General features: G+C 42.3%; 1 protein-coding gene and 1 long non-coding RNA gene across 4 annotated transcripts in view; both read left to right on the top strand.

The window, feature by feature from the left end:
• The window catches only part of LOC128137403 (uncharacterized), a 33,773-nt gene extending 24,909 nt beyond the window's left edge, over nt 1-8,864 (top strand). The window contains exons 3-4 of the long non-coding RNA XR_008233687.1: nt 6,126-6,193; nt 8,109-8,864. This is a non-coding gene — a long non-coding RNA (uncharacterized LOC128137403). The remainder of the gene's footprint in view (nt 1-6,125; nt 6,194-8,108) is intronic.
• A 3,555-nt stretch (nt 8,865-12,419) lies between these two features.
• The window catches only part of RAPGEF2 (Rap guanine nucleotide exchange factor 2), a 193,439-nt gene continuing 189,127 nt past the window's right edge, over nt 12,420-16,731 (top strand). For all 3 annotated transcript variants that reach the window (XM_052778303.1, XM_052778320.1, XM_052778313.1), the window contains exon 1: nt 12,420-12,828. In XM_052778303.1, coding sequence (XP_052634263.1) covers nt 12,760-12,828 — 69 coding nt within the window. In that variant the 5' untranslated portion in view covers nt 12,420-12,759. The remainder of the gene's footprint in view (nt 12,829-16,731) is intronic.

Genomic DNA, 16,731 nt, shown 5'->3' on the forward strand with positions numbered 1-16,731 from the left:
TTTTGGGGGGGGTGTTGGGTTTTTATTATAATTTTTAAATTTTTTTTATTTTTTAATTTCAGTGGACTGAGCTCCTTCATGAATTATGCTCCAGTGAGCCATGGTAGAGCTGGCCTGTTCTCCCTGGGCTCGTGGAGTGAACCACAGCAAGACATTAAGGGGACTAACAGAACTCTGAAGTAGATGACCTGCAGCCACATTAATTATTGATCATGTTAGCAGTTGATGAGTTGTGCTAAATTGATCTGTGGCAAGATAACGTGAATTAAAAGCCGCTTAAATATTTAATTCTGGGCTCTTCCTAGATGGCAGGAATTTGAATGAAAGGCTACACATAAGTCATGACTAGAATCAACTTTTCAGTAAAGACAAGCTATCAGAATAAAAGGTACTATCTAAATGTAAATCATGATTTATTAGAGGAGAAATCTCTTGCATGTAAACATTTTAATGGAGGACCGGAAAGCTCTCCAGATGAAATTCTCTAAAGTGAGGATGATATATGGAGATTTTCTTGTTATTAGTTCAATTCCTGCATATTTTACTTTAATTAAATGTTGCGGCATCCAAGGTAGTGCATGAGGCACTGTAGGGAGAGAGAGAGACTGAAAGCCTGTAGGAAGTGAAGGAGGACTGCTGGCTGAAACTCCATATGTTTGCTGCAGCATTGCAACGCTGTACAGCTGGAGCACAGCTTGAGTGAAATGAATCCGTAGATGACTGGTGAGAGGAAGTAAGGGGGCTAGTTCTGACATTGGAGATATATGTGTGTGTATATATATATATATCAGGCAAAAGAATTTGCTGATGACTCTGCACAGGGGCTCATAATAGTAGGGGAGGACTCAGGGAGCTAGCGCTCTGCATGTCAGCAGCACCAGTTAAAGTGTCTTTGACAGGGAGATAAGTCCTGTTGAATAAAAAGGTCGGCATCACTCCATCTGAAGAAGAGCCACTCAGATCTCCTCAGCATGCTCGGATCGTACTGCATTGCCCCACAAACTTTTTTGAAGGACTTTGTGGTATCGTTAATACAGTTTTGAAGGTCGGCACGCATGCTCGGTTGGCTTAGGTGCCGCAGTTCCAAATAAATCCTTCCCTGGCTTCTCCCAGCCTCTCCGCAGAGAAACATCCTTAATGTAAAGCAGGCCTGGTCCTGAAGTAGAAACGTGTTTTAGTTCAGCATGATAGCGTGTACAGGCTGGAGTTATCTTTAGTGAGAAGGGGAGGCTCCTGCCTACTGCAGGTTCCTCCTTCCCTTTCGTCTCACTTCATTCCTCCATGTACCAGAGAGCATTTTGGCAGTTGAGGGTATTTGTCTTGTTTTTTCTCACCCTTCACAAAGGCTGTCCTCTGCTTAACATGCACATTTTTTCCTTTGGAGCCATTTTCCTCCGTAGGCTTTCTGAGCTGGCCAGACGCCAAACAGTAGGGTGAGCTGCATGAAAAAGCCTTGATCATTGACAGGCTGTCTTACAATTTCTTTCTTGTATTCAAGATGCAGATGGATGTTATTAGAAAGGTTTTTACTTCGAATGTGCACGGCTTGTCCACATGCCTGAGATTAGTGCTCAATACTCGTATATGCTTTCCATCCTCAAAAGGGCTTTACAAGTGTCAGCCCTCAGAACGCCCCTGCGACGTAGGTGCACTTGTTTTGTTGTATGTTTTATAACAAGGAGGGACACATGTTAGTGACTTGTTCAAAGATGTATCACACAGCAAGCATTATAAAGGAAGGAAATCTTTACACTTTCCTAATGTTCTTCTCTGATGTTTTCCTGTCTAAAAAATTCATGAGATTTCACCGTGGCAGCGTGTTTTCCATACGAAAGAAGTGATTAGTGAGAGCAAAAATTAAAATGGATCTCAGGTTATAGTACTACCAGATAAATATGCAGCATTTCTACAGTTTATTAGGCCAAATTTCCTGCTGCACTAAGCTTCAATTAATGCAGCAGAATGGGAGCCTAAAGGGATCATCAAAGAGACCCAAGTTTGATAGAAGATTTGGAGCGCTTGCCTCAAACCATACTTCAAAACAGAGGGAAATGATTTTAGGACGAGTGTTGAAAAATGCCTGTCTTCTCAGTTGAAAGGGCAGTGCAGGATTTTTTTTCCCCTGCTTTAACTGCAGGACTATAATTAAAACAGCTACAGTAACAGCAACAGTCCCAGTATGAACTCCCTTCTTCTGAAAGTTCTTGTGATATTGTACCTCATCTCGGTGAGGGGGCTGAAATAAGCTGTAGCTGTGAAAGGCATCTTTATAATTATGTATTCTCACTGAGCTTTTACTGGCATGACTACGCTGGCATGCTTTACCTTGCACAGACAAGCCAATGAACATTTCAAGTGTTGACCAGCATACATAATCTGGCTAGGGCCAAGATCACTCTGCGAGATGTGGTTTCTAAACTAGGTCGGCAAGCCCTTAAAGGATGTCTAATAATCAGTATTAAGGGTCTCTGTAGCCTCGGTGAGCCTCAGGGCCTGTAGAGGTAGCTGGAGGAAACTGGCTTGGAAAACAGTAGCCACCTTAGCTCAGTAAGGAATAGTTAATAAGGCTGTGAGATGGTGAGGTGCTTGTCCCGAATAAACGAGCAGGGGCTGACTGGTAGGAGACTGTAAGCACAAAGATTTTTTTGACATACATACACCTACTTTATGCTTTCTGGGTAAATAGGTTGAGAATAGCCTGTCTAGCTCAAGTCATGAGGAGGGTAAAGCTAGATAGGCTAAAGCAAGTGTTTATTTTAATTCTGCTCCACCATCCTCCCTGTTTTGACTAAGCTTTTTTTTCTTTAAGTTTTGGGGTTTTTTCCACTGAGTAAATAATCACATAGTTATGCCCAGTGAAAAAAGGACTCTGCAGCATCTCAGGAAAGATGTTGAGAATTAGTTACTGAACTCTCTAGTGCGGCAGAGAGGACCACATGCTCATGCTGCATTGAGTACGGTGAAGGAGTGGAATGGTATAAACTAGTCATGCTTTTTTAACCCCAAAAAGGAATCCTTACTTGTTTTCCAGAATAATTCTACATTTGGATCTTATCTCCCTCTCGCTGCTCTGGGAAAGGTATATGGCCCCAGAAATTACTCTGGAAAAAGGGAAATATGAGTTCTTTCCTGTTTTTCTGACCACTCTACAGATGAATTCAGGGAAATGATAGGCAGATAAATTCATGAAAAGTATTTTATGGGAAATTACAGCTGGAACAAGTTATCACATTTTTATGGATTCCACATCCACAGCCTTTAATGTTAGCTACCCTATTTCACTTTATAATCGTGTAAGTGAGTACATCTGGGCCAATTAAGCATTTTCAGTTGCCTTCAAAAGAGTTGCAAATACCTGCTAGAAGTTGAAGATACTGTACTATTTAGCCTTAAACATCTGGGGTAAAGAGATGCTTTACCAGGGCTATGACATACCTGCATGGTTTTGATGACAAAACGTATGTATGCTCATTGCAAAACCATGAGGTGTTTAAGCTAATATCTCGAAGCTATGTAATGCTTTGGATATGTTCAGTACTTTTATTCCTCTTTAAAATTTACAAAACCAAATATTTGCAAGCACTGCAGAATGGGTTCAGGCCACCTGTGGACCAGTTTTTTTCAAATGCCATCACATCTCCATCCACCTACAAATCCCTTTCTTATTTCCCACAATACTACCCTTGCAAGTGCCAGGTTTGAAGCTCCCACAAAGTGAAGTGCAACTTGACTCCCACATGCACAGATCTTTTAACATCTAACCACAGTAGGAAAATACATCCCCTATCTTCAGTGTTGCTCTCCAAGTTCAAATCAACTGAATATCTGTACCATTATTGCTGGTTTAAAAAAAAAAAAAAAGTGGTATTTTTGCTTGAAAGGCCCCTTTTTGCACTTTGAAGATGTGCTGATGTATGGTTTTAAGCAATTGTATTTACATTACCCAGGAGTATCAACCCACTATCTGGCTCAGAGATTTACATATACAGTGAGCAGGACCTTTACTGAAAGTATATTAGTGATAAGCGTGGGTTAAGAATTACAGGTACTTCAAATAAAACTTCAGAAAGTCTATTTGAATATAACGAAATATCCATGCAAATACTTAACTGCTGGAGCATTGGTATTATTTTTGGAACACAAGCAACCAAGACAGATTAATTAAAAATGAAATTTTCTCTTGTAGTTCAACTCCTCTCCTCCACAGCAAGAGGAATCTAACTTCATACCTGAACGCAATAGTAATGTGAAGGCTTGAGGCAAAATTATTAGCTATTCACATCAATGGAATGAAGTTATACAGCTCACTTCCACCTGAGAGAAGAACCATTTTAAAAAATTTGTGCGTCTCTAACAAGACGCAGATGTCGCTATTGGGCAAACAGAGGCAAGATTGTTTTGTTGTTCATCAGGCATCCCTTCCCAGCGGCACGGCTGAGCGTATGTTAGAGAGGTCTCTCTTTTGGGGGGTTTAAAGCAGTGCATCATTTTTTTAGCTAGAGACCAAAAGGGGCATATCCATCCTTGGCCGCATCGCTGCAAGAACTCCCTGCAACCCTGACAGGGATCAGAGGCAAGGAACAGGTCCTTAGCTGTTTTAAACTAGCAGGATTTTGTTGATCTCCTTGAAATACATGGATTTTAGTCAGATGAGGGCCTGGGCTGTAATGCGAAGATACACTGAAGCAGGAGGAATGATCCACCCTAGCTCTTCTCCCGCTGAAGAATCTGCTTCCTCACGTGGATGCTGACTGAACGCGAACAAGAGCGTGTGGATGCCGATCCCCACCCTCCAGTTTATTTTCAAGAGGATACTTCTGAAGTATTTCAAGCCTTCCTTATCCCAAGGACTAAAATCCCTGAGCTGTCTCCGTTCCAGCTCATTCAAGCTGAAGGAAGCAAAACAAATAAATGTGGATAACAGGAGTGTGCTTATTGTGACCATGTACAGGGCTCTCATTATGCCAGTCAGATGCCAGCATATGTCAGCAGTCTTTTAAGTTGCTAATAGCGCAAAAAAGGGAAAATTCCTAGCAAAGAGCTTCCCCCTGACAAAATCTTTAAGACTTCATGTGTTTTTCAAAAATGTACGTCTTCCAAAGAGTCACTTGATTTCCCACAAAATGCTAATCTCAACTACCTCTTTCTGTACAATTGCTTCCCACATTTCAGTTTCTCTTCCTGACTTAGAAAACACGTTTACAAGATAAACTTGGTTGACTGTGGACCTTCATTGGCAGTGTCCCTGTGCTAGTTGCTCTGCTAAGCACAGCAACAATGAGAGGCAATTTTTTTTTTTTTTTGTAAATTTGTTCTGGAAATGAAAAGTGAAGCAGACAGCAGCTTCCCATGTTTCTCCAGCAGTGCTACAACAAGGCAATGGGGGATGTTCTCGGCACAAATCGGTTGTTACGGGAGTAGGAAGATAGTGTTTATCACAGCTAGCTGCTGAATTTTTAAAGAGTATTATAAGTATCTGCTTCATAAATGAACCAAATAGCAAAATTAACACAAAAACCTGAGGGAAGTTGATAATTTATTGCTGTCTGTCTTAAATATAGATCCAGGTAATGCAAGGAATATATTGTGTAAACGTCTACCCCACAGTTAGTGACTGCCTACCTGTGCAGTACTGCTTATTTTTGTCTGTTCCTTCATGTCTCTATTTTTGTATTAGTCAGGGATTTCTTGCTCCAACTTAATTTAATGCTCGAATTTATCATTGCGTATTTGTACAGAAGCTGAAGATCCCAGTGGAAATAGGCATCTCTCTGTATTAAGTTATTTACAAAAAGAAAGCAATAGAAAGTCTTAATTTTCACTGCTGACATTACTGGTGATTGTAGAGTCTGTGTGAAACAAACTTGGTCATAACAATGTTTTGAACACAAACTATTTATTTTTTTCTATGATCTGTTTAATAGGAGTATTCTTGGACTACAGGTGCAGCAAGGAGCTCTGCACACACATGGTTAGGCATATTGTCTTTAAATTGTCTGGAATGTTCTCAGGATGAGTCCAAGATAAGCTTAGATCACCTTGGTAGCTTACCTCAGTGTCAATCTATCTGGAACACACTTTCTTGGGATAAGGTAAATTTAGATTTTAATGCTGTTTTGTTCCAGGTACTGGATGATTTCTTCCTGGAAAAATAAATGGAACATAAACTGATGGAGTGTGGTATCACTGATTTGTAAGTAACAAAAATATTAACTTTTCTAGCATTTACTGAACTTAAAGTTGATTCTATCTGTTTAAATTGGTACCTAGTACTTGTCACATTATGATATAGGTGTGAATATGTTTTGCCAGGATATGTATGCACAGCACAGAAACATTCACTTAAGTTCACACCCACACATCCCCATATGCTTTGAACAGATCTAAATGGTGACTGAAGGATGAAGAAGGCTGAACCGCATAAACATTATACACAATGACTATTAATTTCAAAGCAAGGGAATAATTTATAAAGGTTGTTAGGAAGCAATGTAAATGCAAATGCTCTTCTAATAAGCGCCAGTAGTATCATGTTGGAACATATTTGTGATGCAGTATAACGTGTTAAAGCGAGCGGGGAAGAGCGTGGACGATTTCTGTGGAAGATGGTGACAAGAGTAAAGAGGTGAAAGCTGATGGGAATGCGGCATTTGGGGACTCAGTTCAAGGAATAGTTCTAGCATGGGCTGACTTAGCAGTGCAGTAAGCAGGGCTTGGTGTCTGAGCGAGGACAGGCAATATCTGGAATAATTAATCAATAATTCATTACAAAAAAATGCTACCAGCTGTAAACTTAATTTGTAGAATAATGACCTGCAGTAATGCCAAAAGTTATAAATATATTCATATTTCTTGAAACAGCTAGTACAGACTGAAGCCAAACACTTCAATCATATATAACAAAGCTGACTTCTGGGAAAAAAAAAAAAAAAGGTTTCTGATGGTAGACAGTGAAAATTAGGCAATCAGTATAGAAACCTAATACTGAAAATAGCACATTTGGAGTGAAAGGTCTTAATAACAATGTTAACAATTTTTTTCTCTTATAAATATTTCATATCTTTGTGCAGGAATAAAATTCCTACCTCCTATGTGTTTCATTTTCCTTGCAGAGCTTTACATGTTTTATTTATCATTCTGCATGATCTGTTAGATAACTTTATCATCTTGTAGTGTTTTACGAAAAGCAGTATTGTTGGATATTAATGATCATGTGGCTATCTATCGTTAATACATATGAGTTAAAGCCTTTTAAAGACTTGGCCAGCTTTGAATAAATATTCATCCTGTCTAGATGGACTTCTAGACAATTTCCCCTTTTCATACTTAGGCACAATCACATAATGCTTGGGTTGTAGAAACTTCAAACAATTATTTTAAACAACTCAATTACAGTTATTTTAGAAAGAGTAAGTTTGCGTTTTCTTTTAGGAAATACATTGGTTTAAAAACAAAACACTGAAATGTAAGTCTGGGTTTTAATTTGTTCAGTAATGAAGATTTCAAAGGCAGTGAATAAGAATGAAATATTTTTTCCTTATTTGGGATGCTATTTACTGAAATATAGTATTAGAAATACATGTGACACCGAATATATAGTTCACAAAACTGTGTTATAATATACTTTCAGAAGTTGAAATCGCTCCTATGTATATCCTGCCTGTATTAGATTGCGGATGACTATTTGGAAAGGAGTAGGGTGCATTTTTTAACATATATATCATTCAGAAAGTGTCATCTATCTAAAAGGACCCTGGTTTTAGTCTGTCTGATACCTTTGCCGCTGTGTTGTGGGTGCAATTCAAGAACCACCGCAGGGCACCCCTCCTTGCTGGCAGCCTGTCCCATAGCACACCAGCACCGAAGAACTGACTTATTGCCCTGTGCTTTGCGCCATCCCACCAAAACAAACTCTTTCATTACACGTCCTGATAATGAGAACAGATGCTATATTTGACTCTTTATATGTCTGTTGTTAATTTTCTGTTTAAAAAACCTCAAAATGCTGTTAGTATTAGTAACAGCACTTTGCAGTGCTTTCCTTACAGCTTCAGAATACTTCACCTAAGCAGTCAAGTTGATACTTTTGTGCCTCTCTCTCTTCCCAGAAGGAGAAGCTGGAGCAGATGATGTTGAAGCAAGGTCTGAGCACCCCTTTCCCAGTGGAGGTACTGGGATAGGAGACTCACAATCATCTCCCATCATCACTTCCACTCCTGAGAGATAAGGGGCACACCTGTATCATGGTCACGAGCGCAAAAGAAGCTTGTGTAGATGTACCTGAGCTTACTTCAGAAACACAGGCTTGACCTTCAAGAGTTGCTGCTAATTTGTTCAGTGTTCATACAGTATGTAGCTGTATGAACTGTCCATTACTACTCCTCCGAGGTGCTGCTGCGATACAGATTTCAGCCACCTTTCCTTTTGTCTGTGCACCTTTATCAGTGCAGCTGAAGGGAATACTGTGTGGGCTCTGAATTCCTCTCCAAAGACCATGTAAATACTTAGACAGTTCGTGCTGGTCCCTGAGCTACTGCTGCTAGTGTTAAACTAACTAGTTAAAGCCGGTTTGCATACATTTGCAGCTACAGCAGAAGTCGAGTGATAAATATTCCCAAATGTAGCTATGCAAATAGTGGCAAATTCTGAATAAATGTATGAAATGCATTATAGTAGTCACAAATTCTTCTCTTTTTCCTTTAAGAAAAAACAAAAGACAAATTTGGCTTTATGGCACAGGCCAGGTTCTCTTTTATAACCTTTTGAATTTTGTACATCCTTACAAAAAGGGCTACATCCTACAAAAGAGCTATAAACCAATGGTAAACATTCAAGGATAATTTTAGCATGGACTGTGGTAAATCACTGATGATAACTTTCTACCTTCTGGTTCAGGGGCACAGAGTGGTGGTTATATACCATGCCTGTACATTAGTCATCGCTAGTTGACAAATAGCCACATAACTAGAGGATGTTTGTAAAAAACCTAACAAACAAAAAACCCCAAACAAACAAACAAACCAACCCACATGTCCTTCATCATGTTTTAAAAGATGATAAAAACTGGAGTTGCACGTGGTAATAATCGCATCCATATGTAAATCCCAAAAGGTGAGAGACAGCATTCTTGGAAGCATTGCCATGCAAAAAGACAGAGCATAGAGGCCAATCTTGCTCAAAGGAGATAGTCTCCCCTCGCTAGCGGCCTTACTTGTACCCGAAATCATTCATCTTTGACTTAAAATCCAATAAAATTGGCTTCCGCCCAGCCCAATGGGGCTGGCTACGGTTCTCAAGGTCAGCTCTGGGATGGTTTGTCAGGCCGATACCTCTGTTCCCCTTTACTGTCCACCTCCACGAGTGGTTATGAAAGTAACATTTTATGGTTGCTGAAAAGGTGCCAGGAGAGAGCTGGGAAGAAGACGGGCAGTTCTGAGGGCTGGAGCTTGGCCGCATAAATCTGCTTCAGCTGCCATGCCATCTCCAGAAGATAGATGAAAACAAGTATTTATCCAAAGAAAGGGGATAAAAGGACACCCAGGGGTTTAATAACCATAGCGACTGCATATAATGTACTAAACTCCCCGAAGAGGCAATATTCTCTTTCCCTTCCAGGACAGACTGGCCTCTCCTGAGCAAACCAAGCATTTAACTGTGGGTGACCGATAACTGGTGTCACAAATTAAAAGCCGTGTGGCTAAGTCAAATGCAAGCCTTTCAAAGTGTGAGTATCTTCTTAAAAATGAGGCACAGCAAATGAACAAAGAGCTCACAGAAATGCTGAATTTGTTTCCTTGACATTTCAGTAACTGTTTGACCTGACCATTTCAATTTATCCCTTGAAAGAAATGGAGATACTCAGGAAGGCAGAAACTGTATTTCTAAGGCAAAATACTTTTCTAAAATACTTTAACATAGTGCTTAGTTATAGCTATCCAAAAGGATATTATGCTGAGCTGTCACATTTTGACTCGCAGCCTTTTCATATTGCTGAAATATCAATACTGTACTGCATGTAATGTACATGGTTAACTCTCGGTTTCCTAATGTAATATGGGGTAGGAAACCTTTAAATGCAATAACATGACCAGTGCAAACAACCCACCCACACCCGCCCAAATCCCTTGTAAATCAGGCTGGATAATGTAGACTGAGGAATAGCCAAAAAGCAAATGCAAAATGAATGGCAGGTCCTGGTATATGTGTGTTTTCTAAAACATACTGATTTACTGTTGAAGTTAGAAAACAGGAAAGACAGTGAGACTAAGAGAATGTGAAAGTTGCAAAAACGTTTGATGCTGTAAATTATATTTTGTTGAATATTTGCAAGAAAAATAGGCATTTCCAGTGATAATCGGATGTGTTCTGTAATAATTATTGTCCTTACTTTGTATCTTGATGATTACTTGCTGGTTTTTTTTTCTGTTTGAATGTAAGAACTATTCTAATTACAGCTAGAAAAAAACAGCATAAAGGACAGGCTTGTATCCACCATGGAGAATATAAACAATCAATCAGAAGCATCTGCATTATACAAACATGTTGCTTACAGACACTAAAAAGGTGTTAATGCAACACATCCTAAATATTATTAAGAAATGGTTGAGTGTATTTGTACATAGTTCTCTAGCTTTCATTCATTGCCATTTCCAACAATTCATGTAGCGTGTGATAGGCCTTTGGCATATGTCTATAACCACCGAGATTTGTTACACTGTTCAGAGTACAATTGGAACCCCCAAAATCCCGTTGACTGAAGTTAAATATCACCGTGAATCACAGGTATTGTGTTACCAGATAACACAACAAAAAATTAATCAGAGTGAAACACTTCACTTGATGCTGTTACAGCTAATAGGTCTGAAATGAAAGATAATTGCATATTAAAATAGAGTGGGTAGCTCTGTTTTGATGTAGAGATATAAAGATGTCAGGCAAGCTAGTCTGTAGCGGGAGGGAATGGGTGCCCTGAAGTGATTGAGGAGCGGAGCCCAGGAGAGCATTCCTCGCATTCCTGCGGCACTCGCCCTATACATATGCCCCACAAAAAAAGGGAATTTTAGCACTCCGGGTTGGTAAACTGAGCTTCAGAAAAGCTGGCACTTTCCTATAGCTGCAGGCTTGATTAATTTGAAGAAATGATACTCTCCAGATGATGAACGCGAGGCATATTTAAAACTTATTTTTTAGGGCAAAGGACATTACATTTTCAATCTGTTAGTTAAAAAAAAAAAAAAAGATAATCCCCCATAAGGACCACTAATAAGCACTGACAAGCAAGATGTAGCCAGGATGTGGAGCCCTCCCTAGCCTTTTCCCGTGGTCTGCCCAGAATTATCGGTATTAGCTGCAAAAATATTTTGCTGACACATATGGGTGGGATTAGCCCAAAGAGTTGTCTTTGTTAATGAGCCATATCTCGAAATTCTGTAGGTTTAGTAGATTGCTGTCTGAAGACACAGCCTGTTTGAGAGCCATGTATGTCTAAAAGCATAAGATTTTGTCTCTGGAGACCAGCTGTGTGTGTTTTGTGAGGAAAAAATAGTTATCCCTGTGACTTTTCACAAATAAAAAAAACAAATAAAAATTACATTGCCTTACTTGTGATTAAAATGTGTAAACCCCTGCTAGTGGCTGGAAAACAAACAGATTTCTTAATGTAGACATTATTTATATTGTGTGATCCGTATCAGCAAAGGGTACACGTCGCTTGTAAAAGCAAATACATTAATAGTATTACACTGCCGTTAATGGCACATTAATAATACTTCCATGATTCGTATTTGTCAAGCTGCTGTTGAGACATGCTCGGTGTCGTCGTAAACAAAAGAAAATCAGCCATGTTGCAAGACCTTTATTCTTTCAAAACTTAAGTTCACGTGAGAAGAAAAAGCCGCCAGATACCCCCCCTCCGCCCCCCGAAAAGTGTTAAAGACTTCACCCCCTTCCCTTCCTCGTTTTTAACCCGTATAGCAATGACAGAGGGGACAGCCGGGCTGATACGGATTACTCTGGAGAAGAGTGACAACAGGTGGCCTCCCCAAAGCAGGGAGTCACTAGATCCAGCAGATCAAGTCTTTTTTTTTTTTTTTTTTTTTTCCCCCATGCCCAGCTCCCTCATCACCAATATTCACAGGATGCATGGGATGATGCGCGTCCCTCGGGATGATGGCGACAGCCGGTCGGTGTTTTCGGGGGGGGGCGGATCGCTGAGGGGCCGCGGCCGGCGGGGTCCCCCCGCCGGCCGCGGCCCCCCAGCGACCCGCCCCCCCCCCTTTCCACCGTCCCGCCCCCCCGCCGCTCCGCCTCCCCGAGCCAGCAACTTCCCCGTCGCCGAGGCGGGCGCGGAGAGCCCCCCATCAGCTCGGATGGGAGGAGGAGGAAGAAGAGGAGGAGGAGGAGGAGAAGAAGAAGAGAGGCGGCGACGGCGACGACGGTGGTGGTGCCCGGGGGGATGCGGCGGAGCGGGCCGGCGGGAGGCGTAGAGCCGGTTAGAGAGGGAGAGCCGAGCCCTCGTCGCCGCCGCTGCTACCGGCGGGGCTCGGCCGCGGCCGCCGCCGTCTCCGGTTCCGGGCGGCGGCGCTGCTGAGCCCGCGGGTGCCTCCGCGCCGCGCCGCCCTCCCTCCCATCTCCTCGCCCAAGCGCTCCGGCCGCGCAACCCGCAGCGCCAGGCCGCGGCCGGCCCTTCCCTATCCCCTCCCCGGGCGGCGGCGGCGCCGGCGGAGCCCGGGCAGGCGGCGGCGAGGCAGGAGGGGCGCGATGGCGTCCTACGTGGATAACAGCTTCCGCCAGGCGGTGATGAAGAACCCGGCGGAGAGGAGCCCCCAGGTAGGCGGCCCCTTCCCCCGGACCCCGCGACACCCTTCCAACCCCGCGGCGGGGGACGGGACCCGCTCCGCTGCCCTCCGTGCCCGGCGGGAGAGGCCTCCGCCAGCGCCCCCGCCCCGCGGCCGGGGGGGGAGCCCGGGAGCCCCATGGCCCCGCTCCCGGGGGAGCGGAGCGGCTCCGGCGCGGCTTTCGCCCCCAGCACCCCCCCGCCCCCCCCGCCTTCCAGCGCCGAATTCCCGGTCGGCGAGCTCACGGGGAGGGAAGAAACGGGTTAACGCGAACAACTTTCCTCCTACTCCTTAATTTTGGGGGTGGGGGGAGGGAGAGAGAGCAACGCCAGCTGAGTTTATTTTGAAGGTTGCTTCCGGTAAAAAGAAAAATGCAGTTAGAGTGTGATTTGGGGCGGGGGGGGGTTGGTTTTGTTTTGTTATTGTCCCGCAGTACGCTGTGCCTCTGGATTTGAATTGGATCCCTACTTTTACATAGCTGGCTGGAGCTGGCAGCGCTGTTTCATAATGTTGGAGCTGAGGTCAGTGGTATTCTTGGCAAGTCCTTGCTCTCCAAAGTAGGGTGAAATCCTTACACAATGGCACTAGGCAGGAATTTTTCAGATACCTGCGCCGGGCTCCTGGAGCCCTCTTTGTCAGAGGAGCCTGTGTGCTGAAGCTGTTTGTAAGCGTAATTGCACTTGGAGAGGCTAAGAAAGGTTAAATTGGGGACCGGAGTGTGTACAGAAACATTTTGACTTAATATGACCTGAAAAACAACTAAACTGAATGAGCTCCTTCTGCTCCCGAACGGTTGCTGCAGTGGCTGTTGCTGCCAACTGTCTAAAGACTAATAAGCTTTACACTGATCCCCGCATCAAGCCGCGGTTCAATAGCTAATGATACAAGGAGTTACTTTGCTTGGAGTTGTAATGCCATCTGTCCTATTTTCTAAAGGCTTGTCCTGCTCTCTGAGCAGTCCCTGTGTTCTGGTTGTGGGGAAGAGATGGTATTACTGGTTATTTTGGCAGGCAGCTGATTGCCTGGTGACGTTTTCAAATTGGGGGCAAAGAGGAAACCTTGACTTTCGGTCGGCACCCATAAGTCATTCCTCCTACTATAGATACGTCATTGTGGTAATGTTATTTTTATCCTTGTGCTCATGGAATACGTGTGAGAAAATAAAAACTCCCATGGAAAAATATACTGACTGCACAGGCATCGTATTTAGCGTGTCTTTTTTGCAAATCTTCCTTTTTCTTTTTTTAAAAAAAAGCTGCTTCTGGAACGTGTTTTTGTGGTGCTAAAGTTGTTTCTCTGTCCTTGTTTGACCTTTTCCAAATGTCTGTTTGCCTTAAGTGCTGGACCCAGCCCTTCAGTGTGTTGTGAAAGCCGAAGGAGGCTGAGTGCTCTCTCCCGGGGACGATGCTCTCCGCAAACTTGTAGCGAGGTCCCTCGCGTTGGTAGAGGTGTAAGTTCCAGCTGGGGGAGCCTGCCGGCGGTGTCCGGCCTCGGGAGATGGTTATCGAAGGACAGTCGGCTGTTCAGGAGGAGCGACACCTGCAGATGCTCAGAAACCAGTTGGTCAGGTAGTGGGGCCACCAGGCTGGGCTTGGGGACAACGCTTCCCCTGTGACATGATCTGTGCTGTGTGTGAACTGTTAAACTTTCTCCTGGCCTTGTCGGTCAGCCCTGCTCTCTGGAAGGGATAACAAAAAAACCCCAGAAGAGCAGAAAGTAAGAAATGACGCAGTGAAGAAATCAGCCCAAATGCAGGGATAAAGCTGGTGTGAAGGGCATGGAGCAGAGAGCTAAATCAGGAACACCAGGGCTGCGTTAATGCTGTAAAACTTCCCGAATCAGCAGACTGGAAGCCTGCTGTGGCAATCGCCACAGGAAAAGAAACCCACCCTTAAATCCACGAAGCTGACACTAGCCAAAATAATCCACAAATGAGACCAAATTTGTGGGAAACATAATGTGTTGTTAGCACTGGAAATACTTGAAACCGGTGATCAGGCGTGCCCTCCTGTTGCTGCTGGGGAGAGCAAGGCTTGCAGCAGAAAACTCGGTTGGCATTTTTGGGAACGGCTCATGCTGAATTGTGTATTGAGGAGTTTTCTAATGTTGGTTCTCTGTTCTGGAAATTCAGTTTTATTTTACAGCAGTATTGGAATTTGAAAGAAATAGGCTTATGCATATCATCTTTCAGTCATTAAGTAAAATTAAAAAAACTTTATATAGAAAGACACAAAGACCTTGTTTTTTCTTCTTCCCTTAAAGTAACTTTTTATTGTCTCTTTACTTGTATTTTCATTTCCTTGCTATGCTATCTCATAAAGATAGTTACTTAATTTTGGCTTTTGAGAAGTCATGAGGTATCTTTAAAGTTGAGAGGGGGTTGGAAAGAGAAAATATATTTATCATATTCATGTTAGTACAGGAAATAACAAGAGACGTATGTTAGTAACATATGTGCTGCTTACTTGTGTTTAACAAACTCATTGGGGCTCTGCTTCTCCCAAATCACGAGGAGGTAAATATGCGTTCGACATTACTATTTGCCCTGGATTGTCATGGTGCAAATTTGGCAAAATAACTTCTCTGCAGGCTCAGAGGAGAGGAGTGACAGTAGGATGGCCAGCTAGTATTTGTATGTACAGCTTTGAGAGCTGCTAGATCTGATACACGTTGTCAGAGAAAGCAAACTTAACTTTGCATGAACTTCTGTAGTCTCTTGGTAATTTTGGACTGGACTGTTGTGGGGTTTTTTTGTTGTTTTTTTTTTTTGAGGTAAACAGTGTATTCAGCAATTGGTCTGGAAAATTCTTAGCTTCATATCTCTTTAGCATATCCTTGCTTACAGAGTTTTTCTAAATTTTGTGAATTACAACTCAACACCTCACTGACTTAAAGAAGCTCAAAAATAAAAAAAAAGTATGTAAATGGCCTGTACTTTAACATGCCTGTTGTGTAACAGAGCTCTCCTCTTTAATTGCTTTATTAAACTATTCATTTTCTCTTTGAAGACGTGAACTAGGAAGTTAATTTAACTACTTTGGGGAATCTAACTTCTAAATGTTCATAAATTACAAATGGTTTTATGCCCTTAAGCTGTGAGTAATAGCGATCTATTTTTTTTCTTTTCTCCAAACGTCGTCTTATATGAACTGTTATAACTTTAAGTCTTTTCAAAACAAATTCTTATTGGTGTCATAGGCCATCTTAGAAAGCATGCAGTTTTATGCCAGTGTAGCTTAATCTGAAAAAATAGGGCTGCTTTTGTTTTCAAACAAGAGAAACCAAGTCCTAATCTCTTTCTTTATCCTAACAACTCATTTGCATGGCATGGTATGTGAATAACTAGTTACCTCAGAAACTCCGCATACTAGTTCACTGTTTTCATGCCACGTAGTGACGTCTGCAGGAAGAAATTTTTTTTTTTTTTTTTTTTTTAATGTATGCCTTATACATGTTAGGTGCCTAAGGTTTTCTTCTGGAAACTGCCACTGTGGTACATTGAGGCAATTCAGTACAGTAGTAATGAATAGCAGAGAAGTAACAGCATCAGACCGCGTCTTAAGGGGAGAGGGGAGAACTGTACAGTAGCCCTTAGTTTGATATTAGTGCGTCATTTAATGTCAGAAGACATCTAAACAGGATGCTACTGTTGAGCAGATATTCCCTTCTCGAGCTCTCCAGAGGAACAATAGTTTAATTATAGGATGTACCTATGCTTTTTCCAAATAAACTTTCAGCTTGTTCCCCAGTTGTGTTATTTTTATGCCTGTAACCACTGATAGCACGATTGTGTGCAATCTTCAGATAAGCCAGAAATGAACGTTTCCTTCTTGCTATAGTGATGTCTTAGCAAATAAATACGAGGCTGTCGAGTTTCATGGGATCATAGAAAATA

Source organism: Harpia harpyja, chromosome 2, assembly GCF_026419915.1.
Source record: "Harpia harpyja isolate bHarHar1 chromosome 2, bHarHar1 primary haplotype, whole genome shotgun sequence".
NCBI lineage: Eukaryota > Metazoa > Chordata > Aves > Accipitriformes > Accipitridae > Harpia > Harpia harpyja.